This window comes from Oncorhynchus clarkii, chromosome 18, assembly GCF_045791955.1.
Source record: "Oncorhynchus clarkii lewisi isolate Uvic-CL-2024 chromosome 18, UVic_Ocla_1.0, whole genome shotgun sequence".
Lineage (NCBI taxonomy): Eukaryota > Metazoa > Chordata > Actinopteri > Salmoniformes > Salmonidae > Oncorhynchus > Oncorhynchus clarkii.
Genome location: NC_092164.1, coordinates 50,575,306 through 50,589,225, shown reverse-complemented (window position 1 = coordinate 50,589,225; position 13,920 = coordinate 50,575,306). Strand labels below are relative to the sequence as shown.

General features: G+C 42.1%; 1 protein-coding gene across 1 annotated transcript in view; it reads right to left on the bottom strand.

The window, feature by feature from the left end:
* Window positions 1-328: 328 nt before the first annotated feature.
* The window catches only part of LOC139373631 (E3 ubiquitin-protein ligase TRIM71-like), a 46,511-nt gene continuing 32,919 nt past the window's right edge, over window positions 329-13,920 (bottom strand). Inside the window, exons 4-9 of the mRNA XM_071114355.1 lie at window positions 9,113-9,217; window positions 8,847-8,984; window positions 8,270-8,605; window positions 7,452-7,613; window positions 7,093-7,287; window positions 329-5,787 (exon numbers count right to left, since the gene is read on the bottom strand). Of these exons, the coding sequence (XP_070970456.1) occupies window positions 5,269-5,787; window positions 7,093-7,287; window positions 7,452-7,613; window positions 8,270-8,605; window positions 8,847-8,984; window positions 9,113-9,217 (1,455 nt within the window). The 3' untranslated portion in view covers window positions 329-5,268. The remainder of the gene's footprint in view (window positions 5,788-7,092; window positions 7,288-7,451; window positions 7,614-8,269; window positions 8,606-8,846; window positions 8,985-9,112; window positions 9,218-13,920) is intronic.

Here is a 13,920-nt window from a genome sequence, read left to right as displayed (position 1 = left end):
GTACTATGCTAAACGGACACACACATAGAACTTTTGGTCGCGTTCCAGCCCGTCTTTACCACAGTCGTGCTGCACATCTCACAAAGCCTGTAGAGGTGTTTAAAAGCACAGGAACCATATAGAAATCTCATCGTTTGCACAGCGCGAATGCAAAACAAGAATGTCCTGAAACGTGACCAATGAGACCAGTACTGAGGTCATAACAGAAAGGTTCACTACATTATCACAAGGGGGGACATGTTTCACTGTGACACCCGCATCACTGGGGAGACATGTTACACTGTGACACCCACAGGGTAGGGACATAGAACTACCTGAGTTTCTATTCTTTTTTATCTTTCCATTTTTTTTCATATTTTTATTTTCTTTAAAGATGATACAATCATTGACAGAGGTCTAAGACCTTGCAGACTTTCCAGCTGGTGCAGTTTCACTTTTAAAAACGTCTCTTCTTTTTCTTTTCTCTTAATTCTAAGAGAGGCCTGAAACAAAATGGTGGACAGAACCACAGGGGCCAATAAAACCCCCGCCCAACAGGAGTACAGGCGACCAATCACATCCTCCGAAGACATCACCACACTTCCCGGATATCATTGAGGGGGAATCAAGCGATTCTAGCGATGCTAGGCAGCTAAACTTGTCAATAAACCTAGCTTCTTTTCACAGATAGTGTATGAGGTTGCAAAAAACACTAGAGGGGGGGGGGGTTTTAAAAAAAAGCTGACTGTGCAGCTTTACAAGTTGTTGTTGTACTAACTGGCTCTGCTACATCTCTGTTTTAAGGGATGGCGAGTTGAGCTGTTTTTTTCTAAACTCAGGATTCAAGACATGGCCAGTCGAGCATTGATTGGCTTCTGCAGAGCCTCTTGGTTATAGGAAATACATTCGCAAAGGTCAAAAGGTTAAATACATCCAATGTACTCCTAACACACACACATCTTTGGCTATATAATCATGATAAAATCATCCAGATTCAGTAACCCACCCATCTGAGTTTACAACACCCATTTATCTGTGAGACGTTGGTTCACTGTAGAGAATTTTGAAAGAATGCAACAAATGAAAAATAAAAACAATGAACAAAACAGTTTAAAATACATGTTTTTCCTCTTTAAGAGTGAAGACCTAAGGATCTTAAAGATAGAATTTCCTGCAACTTAATTTAAAAAAAAGATTGATTTCCTGCAACTTAATTTAAAAAAAGATTGATGCAGACTACACATTTCATATAGTAATACTGAAACCCATCGACAGATCATATCGGTGAAGCGGTTGTGGGTTCTAAGCAGCAGGGTCTGGGGACTCCAACTCACTTGCCCTTTAATGTGCTAACGTCTCCACTGTATTAACATGTAATAAACAGGCTTATTAATGTGAAATAAACATCTTATTCACCAGTTTTGCATTGTCAAAGAGTTTGACTTTTAGACTAATCTCAAAATAAATTACTATCCTCCTCAACCAACACTACGCTAACTCTAAAGTCCACACTTGTAAATGTTCTTACTGAGGAGAAATGGTGTATTGTGCTGAAATTAGAGGTCATTCTTGTACATCTAAGGTGAGTAAGATGGAGGTCCTAACTCTTTAGAGAGAACACTCCCTCTCCCGCTAACGCATGGCAACAAATGACAAGGGGGATCTTACATGATCATGTGCCTCTGACATCACTAAGACTCTAAGGCCAATCAGCCAACAGTGACATCACAATCACTCTCACTGTTGGACAATCAGGTTACAGCTCTGCTGATCTGCAAAATGAGGTAAAGCAAAAGGGGGCCAGCCCTCCTAAGTGCATCCAATCAAAGCACAGGGATCTGTCCCCAACTGCTTTGATTCGCTAAACACATATCTAGGATATAATGGTCCAATGACATTCTCCATCTATGACAGTGTCATTCTGATGCCAACTCCATTTGGCACCAAACTCTCACAGATATCTTTTTGGCACAATTCTCAGATCTGCATTATTTGGTTTCTCCATATGATTAAAAGGCATAATTCACCACACTTCTAAACAACCCACTCATGGACACAGTGTGAAGAGAAGGCCATTTGTAACTTGTAATTTCAAATTAAATGGAGATCTTTGGTCTGACAGGTGAGGTAACATGTATTAAATTGTGAGTTGAGGTAAAAGTAACTTGAGGTATGTTAAAAACTAAAGTAAAGTGAAACTAAGGTATACAGTCCATAAGAGAGACTTTAAGTTTATAAGTTACTAGTCAACATACTTGAGAGGTAGGCCTATGTGTACTGTATGTAACATGAGGCATTTCAAGTGTGAGGTCAAATGTGTGCTGAGGTATATTTGCAAAATGACATTTGTATGTTGGTGAGGTCTGAGAATGTAGGTTCTGTAACAGTATGCATATGCAAGTTACTGGTTGAGGTAGGCTACATTAGAATTGAGATACACATGAGTAAATGTGAGGAATATGAAAGTTGAGGTATATATATGTTGAGGTAAATGAAGAGATGTGTAAGTTGATGCAAATTAGGATGGAAAGTGCAGGCCTACTCTTTCTTCTGAGGTAAGAAGTTCAGTCAGCGACCCACTAATAGCGCCCATACCGCTAGGCTAAGATATGCTAAGGGAGTGGCTAACTTTACAAGGGAAAGGGGTATTTACAACCCCTCTAACAGTTCCACCTCAGAGGTGATAAATCAGGAATCTGTTAGCACTCAATGGTTGTGTAGGCTGAGATGCTAATGCTAATAAGGGATGCTAGTTATGAGTCATATGAGTTATGAGTCAGTGTCACGTTAACATAGGTGGTGATGCTAGACTGAAATCACACACAGATGATACTATTTGGTTGCTGTGCGATATGGTCTGGTTTCAGACCTTTCTACAACGTTCTCCTCAGACGTGGGCCTGAAAAGTACTTCAAAATCAAAGCTACATAAACCTATTGAGTTTTATATGGCTGGGATTCTTGTCTCAACAAGATGTTACAGTACTGTGTGAATGTTAATAATATTTCACCACAGTTGGCCCTATATTCCTCTTCTCCCCACCTGACTGTCATTGACAGCATTGACAGTGCTTTGAATGCATCTTTTTGGTGAGAGTTGGAGGGTTTTAGACCTCCAACACTAATGATTAAACAACAAAGTGTTTCTTTCAATTTGTAGTTCTTTAGATGCCAAACCTACAGGTGGCCGTTGTGCAGAAATTCTATCTTTGGTTGACTCCACTAGCTGGGCTCTATATACCTCCATCTTTTGGAGGTCAGGTCCCAGATTCACAAAACACTTCTTACGCAAAAACTTAAGAAGCTTCTTAAGAAAGAAAATAAGAAGTTCATAAGATAGTTCGTAAGTGCAATTCCTCAACAATATCTTAAGATGTAATGATTTTCTTACGAACTTCTCAAATATCTTCTTACAAATCTTAAGATGTTTGTTGCTAGGGAACCATTTTAGCTATCTAGCTAGCAATTGCAATCATGTTAGCATATTTCTTACTGAGATTACTGTTCTAAAATATGTTCTTGGGTTTAAAATAATCAATACTGAAACTTTCAGATGAAGTTTGTGAGTGAATTAAACATGTTCAATTGCTTTTTAGATTTTCTTCTCTCACGGCCCTGAGTTTAAGACAATGGTTTAAAAACATTTTCAATAACTTTTTTTATGCACATGTTCCGGAACATTCTCTCTCTCCAGCATTCCAGACTGGAAATTAATAAATAGGGAGGGGCTTTGCAGTGACATCACAAGGGGATTAGATTCAATTCTAGGCCCCAAGAGCAAATCGGAATGCCCCACAAATCAACACACAATCCAACCCTGATCTCTTATTAGCTCTCACTTTTGTCGGTCACGTCCTGTGGACAGTTACTCAAGATGCTCTCTTTATGGAGGCATCGTTCTCCACCTGCATCATTCACAACAAGATGTCACTCCGACACAATTCCTAATCAATAACTGATACAACATCCTGATAACTCCAGATAAACTTCTAAAATCCTTTGGTGGAACCTCTGTTTCAGAGTAGACAAACACTCATTTTTTTTAGCATTTTCATTATTTTTCTTATACTGTATATAGATCCAGCATGCTTTGCTTAATCAATCATGAACATATTCCTGTAATACTTTGATGCCTGACAGGGGAATCAACAATAGTCAATTGATAACAGGATCATTTGGGACAGCAGGGACAATCTCCCCACAACAACGACTACCTCGTGATTCCAACCAATCATCAAACTGCATCTGTCCCAGCTCCGCTGCGATCTATAATCAATAAACTAGTAAAGCTTAAAGGAGATTCTTCTGATTCTACTGATCAGTTTTACCTCAACATCAGTCTCCTCCTGTGGCTTGAGCTAACTAACTAACTAACTAACTAACTAACTAACTAACTAACTAACTAACTAACTAACGCTGAATCAGTCTAAACAGGCTTGGCATTACATCAAACCCTCTCTTCTTCTTTTGACAGTGCCATGACACTACACATTGAGAGATGAGGGGGCAATTCTAAACAGAGATTTACTAACTAACAAGCTACCCTAAATCTAGATAACATAAAATGACACCACTGAACGCTCTAGACTACACTACAGGTCAGGTCGGGCTTCTATAACCAGAACTAAACATGCAGCGTAGAACTACAGCATCCGAGTGTCTCAGCAACAAAACACATTACCCAAGATGCACAGCATGAATCCTATTAATCCTGTGCAAATATATATATATATAAAAAAAACATTTTTATGTTGCTCTTTAAATAAAATTCAGTATTGAGGTAGACTTTCTTTTCTTCTTTGTAAAACTTGACGGACTAGACCTCTGGTCTGAGAGTGTGAGTACATTCATAAAGAACTAGATGAGGTAGGTGGTGGAGCAGTGGGTTCAATATTTCAAGAAAAAGTGAGAAAAGTCCCTGAGATGGCGATTTGAGGAGAGTTTAGCGAGAGAGCTTTGAGCAGTTGAGATAGAAAAAATAGAAATTACGGATCTCTTTTTTGTCACTTTCACAAATGATTATCAATCATCTTAGTGGTCCCCTTTGTCATACAGTATACCACAATCTGAAGCTAAATGTAAAGAAATACAAACAATAATCAACAAATCCGTTTTCCATTAATTTCGTAATAAAGTATTTCCGTCTGCTCTGTTAATCTCTCTGTTTAAACTGTCCTCTCTGTGTGCCTGTCTGTTGATTCCTCCTTTCTTTTATTTCCTCTCCCAAACTGAGACACAGAGAGCAAAAAAAGCGAGAAAAAGAAAGAAAGCAAAAAGTTATTAGAACCCTTCAAAACTTGAGGATGCGGTTGTTTCCAAAATCGACGACCACGATGACTCCGTCAGGCGTCACGGCAACACCGGAGGGGCGGTCCATCTGTCCAAAGCCACTCCCTTGCATACCAAATTTACATAAGAAGTTCCCGTTGGGCTCGAATACCTGCACCCGGTGGTTCCTCGAGTCAGCCACGATGATCCGGTTCTCCTGGTCCACAGCCACGCCCTGCGGACGCAGGAACTGCCCGTTACCGGTTCCCTCTGAGCCCAAGAACCGGGCAGACTGGCAGTCCGGCCGGATCACCAGCAGACGATGGTTGTTGAAGTCGGTGACGACCAGGTGGTCCTCGTGGTTGAAGGCGACGCCGCGCGGTGAGTCAAAGTGTTTCCACAGAGCGCCCTCAAAGCCGTACTTGTTGATGAAGGACCCATCAGGGCCAAAGAGCTGGACGCGGTGGTTCCTGGTGTCAGAGACCAGTATCTTCCCTGCAGAATTCACCGCCACATCCCAAGGGTAGTTGAACTGCCCGTTCTACAATAGAGTAGAGTAGAATATCATTATTAGTTCAGCTCTAAAGTTTGTGTGTATATACTGTAAGTAAGAGTGTGTGTGTGTGTGTGTGTGTGTGTGTGTGTGTGTGTGTGTGTGTGTGTGTGTGTGTGGAGAGACTGATTTCCCTATCCCATCTGGACAAGAGGAATACATGTGTAAGAATGCTGTTCACTGACTATATCTAGACATTCAACACCATAGTACCCTCCAAGCTCATCATTAAGCTCGAGGCCCTGGGTCTGAACCCCGCCCTGTGTAACTGGGTCCTGGACTTCCTGAGGGGCTGCCCCCAGATGGAGAAGGTAGGAAACAACACGTCCACTTCGCAGATCCTCATCACTGGGGCCCCACAAGGATGCGTGCTCAGCCCCCTCCTTTACTCCCTGTTCACCCATGACTGCGTGGCCATGCATACCTCCAACAATTAGGCCTGTTTACCAACAATGACAACACAGCCTACATGGAGGTGAGGGCCCTGGGAGTGTGGTGCCAGGAAAATAACCTCTCACCCAACGTCAACAAAACTAAGAAGCTGATCATGGACTTCAGGAAACAGCAGAGGGAGCACCCCCCCATCCACATTGACGGGACCGCAGTGGAGAAGGTGGAAAGATTCAAGTTCCTCGGCGTACACATCACTGACAACCGGAAATGGTCCACCCACACAGACAGTGTGGTGAAGAAGGCGCAACAGCACCTCTTCAACCTCAGGAGGCTGAAGAAATTTGGCTTGGCACCTAAAACCCTCACAAACTTTTACAGTTGCAAAATTGAGAGCATCTTATCGGGCTGTATCACCGCCTGGTACGGCAACTGCACCGCCCTGTGCGGTTTGCCCAACGCATCACCGGGGGTAAGCTACCTGACCTGAGCCACGAGAGACTTAAAAACAGCTTATATCTCAAGGCCATCAGACTGTTAAATAGCCATCACTAGCACATTAGAGGCTGCTGCCCTATATACACTTTAATAACGGAACACTAGTCACTTTAATAATGTTTACATATTTTGTACTACTCATCTCATATGTATATACAGTATTATATCCTATTCTCATGTCTTAGTCTATGCCGCTTTGACATCGCTCGTCCAAATATTTATATATCCTTAATTCCATTCCTTTACTTTAGATTGTGTGTATTGTTAGATATTACTTGTCAGATATTACTGCATTGTTGGAGCTAGAAACACAAGCATTTCGCTACACCCACAATAACATCTGCTAAACATGTGTATGTGACAAATAACATTTGATTTGGATTTGATTTGATTGAGAGTTTCTACCTTAGTGCCCTTCTCGCCGAACTTGAGCATGAACTGCCCGTCGAAAGTGAACACCTGCACGCGGTGGTTGTCTTTGTCCGCCACGATGATCCGGCGTTGGCTGTCGCATGCCACGCCCGCTGGACGGTCAAACTGACCGGGGCGAGAACCCAGGGAGCCAAACTTGTGGTAGAAGGCACCGCACGGCTTAAAGATCTGGACGATAGGAGTAGTAGCAGAAGGACATTTTTTTTGTTTTACTTGATATTAGGTTGCCACTGTACACGCAATCCTTCAGCTCTCACTATAGAAACAACATTTCTCCTTAGGATTACAGCTGACACCAAACCAATCCATGACATGAAATGAATGAAACCCACCTGTACGCGGTTGTTACTGCGGTCGGCCACGACCACGTATCCCTCCTTGTCCACGCTGATCCCCCAGGGGCGACACAGCTGCCCCTCCCCCTCCCCCTCACCACCGAATGCAGACACCGGGGACCCCAGGGCGCCATAGCTCCGCCCAGACTTCACCAGCACCTTAGAACACAAGCAGGGAGAATGTTAACATTCTAACTTAACATTCTACATTACCTTCTGCAATGTTAAAGTTTAATTATTCTATTGTTGCTTAAGACAGGGGTTCCCCAACTTTTTCACTCAGGCCCAACTCCCAGCATTGGTGAACATACCAGCCCCCCCTGTGTGCGCGCACATGAGCCACGTCTATTTCTATGGGAACAAGCACGGTTCATGATACATACGGTTCACACCCCTCTTGTTGGCAGAGAGGACCTTATGCAGGTTTAAAGCGTTTTTCCTGCAATTCTACACATTTTATTATGGGGTGCAGAGAAAATGTTGCAGTTTTAAAGCTCATTTTCTTGCATCTTGCAATTTGATACATTTTGCCATGTCTAATGTGTTTTCATGTGATATTTGAGAGACTCAAATATTACTACACAATATATGGGTTAAAAAACCTAGCTAAAAAATGTTAGCTGACATGACAAGAGGAACTGATGATGCACTGCCCAATTTCGAAAATGACTGTTGTGCATTCTACTATTACAACTTTCAAGAGTAAGTTGAAAGACGGAATGAGTTCCTTAAAAAAAAGGCATGGGAACCACTGGCTTAAGATGGTTATATATATTATTTGGTTGTTGTAACTAAAACAATAATATACATTTTACCTTAAAGGGGCTACCCATGATGTGCTGGTTACAGACCAGAACTGACACCAGATATTCTCCCTCTGCTTTGGGCAGATAGCTGACTGTGTATGACCCGTTCAGGTGGTCACACACCTCGGCAGCCGACAGGTTACCATCCACTGCTGCCATCACTACTGCTGACACCGCGTCACCGCCCGAGAGGCGGGGCTCCCCGTCATGGTCGTAGCCAATCACGGTGAAGGAGGCAGGCTTGCCGCGGAGTGCGGTCTTTAGGCCCTCTCCATGAGCTTTGGTGACGGTAGCGAACGCTCCGCTACTGATCAGCCCCATGGACTGGATGGCTATGTACAGGGCCTGGGAGAGATAATAATGATATCATATCAATAATATGGACGAGTGGATACAGAAAAATTATGTACAAGAAATTGGCAGACAAGTCAATAATTTTATTAGTCCAAAGAGACCAGAAATTTGGCAACAGTGTTGTACTATTACTGTAACAGTCAATAACATTGGCTCAGAGTGCACAGAGAGCCCACATGTCTCTAACCCCTCTCCTCTGGTCAGGGGAAGTGAACATAATGCGGTTATTTACCTGGTCTGGAGGCATGAACATGAACCTGTCGTCTTCCTGGGGCTGCAGCAGGCCTCTGAGAGACTTGAGCTCCTGGATCTGGGTCAGCATGCGCTCTCTGGCCAGCAGCACGTCCAGGTGACGGCCCTCGTCGAGCACCTGATGTTAAGTTATGAAGTGAGGAGACACAGACACCATATAATCACTTTAATGCCTTTGGACATTGTATTTAAAACTTGGTCGCCTTGTGTCCTCCCCTGTAGGGGGACATGCAACTTCTCCCATACCTGAGTGACGGCTGCAATGGTGCTGTCCAGCTTGGTCAGGTTCTGATGCAGCTTCTCTACCTGCAGGTACAGAGACTTGGCTTTCAGCTGGCGGATCTTCTCAACCTGGGAGAGGGAACAGGAGAGGGGAGGGAGGGTGGGAGAAGGGTAAAGAGAGAGATTCATTCATTGTGTAAGGGCAACCTCCAGTAGTGTGAAAATGGTTTTGCTCTCAATCAGGGGTATGATTTACTGCATATATATATTTTATGAATAGGGATAGCAACAGAATGACATACCTAGAGTAGAAAAGAGGAGAGATATTATTTCCACTTCATTTCTCAACTCCTAATATTGAGTAAATGACACTCATTGAAGCTAATTACACTAACATGGGCTTTGAAAAAGCACCCGCAAGAACCAGTCGCAGCAATTATTATTTTTATTTATTTATTTTACCTTTATTTTACCAGGTAAGTTGACTGAGAACACATTATCATTTACAGCAATGGTCTGGGGAATAGTTACAGGGGAGAGGAGGATGAATGAGCCAATTGGAAGCTGGGGATGATTAGGTGGCCATGAGTGCAGCTGGTTTTTGCCGCTGGCTTTTGGTAAGCTTTCTTGACTTGAACATACATTTTTGCCAACACAACTAACCTTTGTTTAACCAGCTAAACAGCTGCTCTTAGCAAAAATATATTTGGAGTTACCTTTCTAGCCAATAGGCTATGTTAGAGTTTATACTTCCTCTTGCGTCAAAATAATGAAAAGCTATTTACCAAAACTATTAATTTTTAAATGTTGATTACTTCTCCTTGCCATTATCATTCATCTGGTGAGAAGGCAATACATACAGGTTTGCCTGGGTAGGGGTCTCTGGGCAAGAAAAGGTTGAAGACCGCTGCTCTAAATGATTGGGTTCCCTGAGTAGCTGGTTTGCCTGGGCAGGGATCCCTGGGTAGCTAGTTTGCCTGGGTGGGGGTCTTTGGGCAAGAAATGTTTGAAGACCCCCGCTCTAAATGATTGGGTTCCCTGAGTAGCTGGTTTGCCTGGGCAGGGATCCCTGGGTAGCTAGTTTGCCTGGATGGGGGTCTCTGGGCAAGAAATGTTTGAAGACCCCTGCTCTAAATGATTGGGTTCCCTGAGTAGCTGGTTTGCCTGGGCAGGGATCCCTGGGTAGCTAGTTTGCCTGAATGGGGGTCTCTGGGGAAGAAGTGTTTGAAGACCGCTGCTCTAAGTGACAAACAGTGTAGAATGTAAATCAGTATACAGATTATAGTGACCTGTGGAACACATGCACACCTTTCAAACCAAGGCGTTTTCCCACTATCTTCAGCATCCTGACATCTCTTTATAAATGAAAGGTATTGCCGCCAACCGACCTAGTCGTGATTGTGGTAAAATTCTGCCTACGGCTTAGTATGAAATGGAGTCGTAATGCCGAGGCAAAATTGGCACGCACTACGCTCTTGATGGTTGCTAGGCAGCGCCCGTTACCACTGTATTCCTACCAGTTCTAAACTTTGCAAGGCATGTCACTTCACCCATCTCTTTGCATAGCCCACCACATGCACTGTTTTCTTAACCACAACTGGATGGATCAATAAAGAATTACTGCGGGATGAATATCACTGATGAAAATATTGAAATAAAGTGGGCTAATGCAAATAAAGGCATCTAATTGTTACTTACGGAAACTCCAAAAGTCATCCAATTGTTACAATACATTTGAAGCAATAGCATACCAGTGTGTGTTCAACTATTTCACAACCGTTTTATTCTGCTTGGAGACAAGCGTGGGGACTCGTTTTGATAAATCGATTACTGGAATCTCCAATTGGATATTGGTTACGCTACAACTAGGCTGTGGAAATGTTAGCTAAGTTGAGGTAAGTGCTGCTCATCAGAACATTTTTCCAGCATGTTATGTAGTATATCGAGTGGATTACTTTGCTCTTCACTCTGTCGCTTAGTAACCTAGGACTACTCTCAACCAAAAGCCTGTGACTTGTCTTAATCATCAATGTGATTTTGTTTCACTGAATGTCCGTCTGTATATTTGGTTAATTCTCTGGCTGGGAAAATATCTAATCGCTGATCAGAAACATTTAGCATGCAATAATGTAGCCTAAATCAAGTGTAGGTCTATTATTTTGATCGATTGTGTATAGGCAACTTCAAAATCCCGCAGAGGTTGTGAAATATGAACACTAGACGCACATGCTTTTGAAAATATAGATTGCTATTGTTTTCTATTGGTATCTTGATGATGCTTCTACATCTGCATTGCTTGCTGTTCTGGGGTTTAGGCTGATGTAAAAAGGGCTTTATAAATACATTTGATTTGATTGAATGTAAGACCCTACGCCCGCTCCCAAACAAAGCTGAGTAAGAGTAAGAAAGAGATGAAACGTTTATCAAAAACGCATGGGCTTGCCTTGGGTTCGGTTTCACAGATTGTCGTGACGTTATGTGGGGGAAATCTTATTTGTATTTGATCCGGTATATTTTATTATATTCTTAGCCTACTATAAAACATGTATGTTGACTGTGATCAGTGGTGTAAAGTAAACATTATTTAAAGTACTACTTAATTAGTTTTATTGGGTATCTTTACTATTTATATCATTGACAGATTTTACTTTACTACATTCCTAAAGAAGATTAAGTACTTTTTACTCCATACATTTTCTCTGACACCCAGAAGTAGTCGTTACATTTTGAATGCTTATCAGGACAGAAAATTGTCCAATTCGCACACTTATCAAGAGAATATCCCTGGTCATCCCTACTGCTTCTGATTTGGCGGACTCACTAAACACAAATGCTTTGCTTTTAAATTATGTCTGAGTGTTGGCTATCCGTAAATTAAAAATAAAAAAAACGAAATTGTGCCGTCTGATTTGCTTAATATAAGGGATTTAAAACTTATTCATACTTTTACTTTTGATATTTAAGTATATATTAGCAACTACATAAAATGTTTATACTTAAGTATATTTAAAACACAATTGTTCTGGCCCTTGTAGTTGGGTTTGAGTTAGTTTAGGCTATCGTGTGATTCCATTGTTGACCACTTGAGGGCCACTATCCTGTGTTGATGTGTGTTGTTCGTTTAATACGCTAAATCCTGTAGAATAAAAATGGTCTACATTCCAAAATGGTGAAAGTCACATTGTGGAGCTGCAGACATTATGAAACTCCATCCTTCTTGCTATCATTTTGTAGAAGCATTGCCTGTAAGTCAAATGAATCATAACATATTTGGCATTCAACTCATGATGATATTTTGTATGAATGGTCGTTTTTAATGAGATTCATGAATCTTCTTGATAGCCACATGGATATCTGTTCAGTGCATTTGATCTTGTCATGTTTTGGGGAATCATTTACATCCGATTTAATGCATAATGCTGCATATTTCTGTGTTCATGAACATGTATACAAATACATGCTGTGTTATTATTGTTATAATGAAGCCTAGTATTCAGCTAGCACACAATAAGTCATACTCATTGTTCTTTTCTTTCTAGATTTCAGTTTTGCTCATTTCAGTCACTATTACTGTATCTACGAAGTGGTGGCAATAAATCAACACAGTAGCTGTACCGAGTTTATCTATCTGCTGAGCTTAAGAAGGGGACTCTTGTGAGGGCAGAATACAACTACTTTTCGACTTTAACTGGCGGACTTTCTTTTACTTGAGTCATGTTCTTGTAAGGTATCCTTACTTTTACTCAAGTATGAGAATTGAGTACTTTGTCCCACCACTGACTGTGATCAGGGGAGCCTAACGGTGTCTTGTCCGTTTAACAAACAAAATAACTATTGATTTCATGTGCATTGCGGTGCCATGTAGCCTATAGGCTTCACACACCAGCAACATCATCAAACTCAAAATATGCCATTCTATTCTTTTGAAAATACATGTTTATTAGTAATGTTTCTTAGGACCTGCCTAAACTAATGAATAATGGATATCTTTGTGATTGTGTATATTCAATGATTTTAGTAAAATAGGCGTCCGCCCACATCGGCCCACTCTATTCCCCGTCCTATACGACCACTCTATTCCCCGTCCTATACGACCACTCTATTCCCCGTCCTAAATGACCACTCTATTCCCCGTCCTATACGACCACTCTATTCCCCGTCCTATACGACCACTCTATTCCCCGTCCTATACGACCACTCTATTCCCCGTCCTATACGACCACTCTATTCCCCGTCCTATACGACCACTCTATTCCCCGTCCTATACGACCACTCTATTCCCCGTCCTATACGACCACTCTATTCCCCGTCCTATACGACCACTCTATTCCCCGTCCTATACGACCACTCTATTCCCCGTCCTATACGACCCGGCATGTGCACGGGAGATATAAAAGGGGTCATGTGGTAAAAATGGGACTGTAGGAATTGGGCTCTAAAAAATGGCAGATTTTTTGTTTTGTTTACAGGCAACATACCGTAAAGTCTGTAAAGGGTAATACAGTGGCATTACTGACTGAAAAGGCCATTCAACAGAGGAAGGAGGGATGGGGGGGGGGGGGGGGGGGGGGGTAATAACATTACTACACAAAACTTAACAAAAGGCCAACCTCTTCCTATGTTAAAGAGAAGGACTAAACCCCCAGCCGGTCTGGTTCTATGTTAAATAGAGCCTTTTAGCAGAGACAAAGGAGGCTCTAAAAGAGAGAGGGGTCTTTGTTAGACCCTGTTGGAAGTAGAAGTGTGGTTTGAATCAGGGATAATCCTGTTACGGAGACGGGAGGGAGCCCCCAACCTGGATCTTTCTGTCTCACACACACAGACTTGCACAC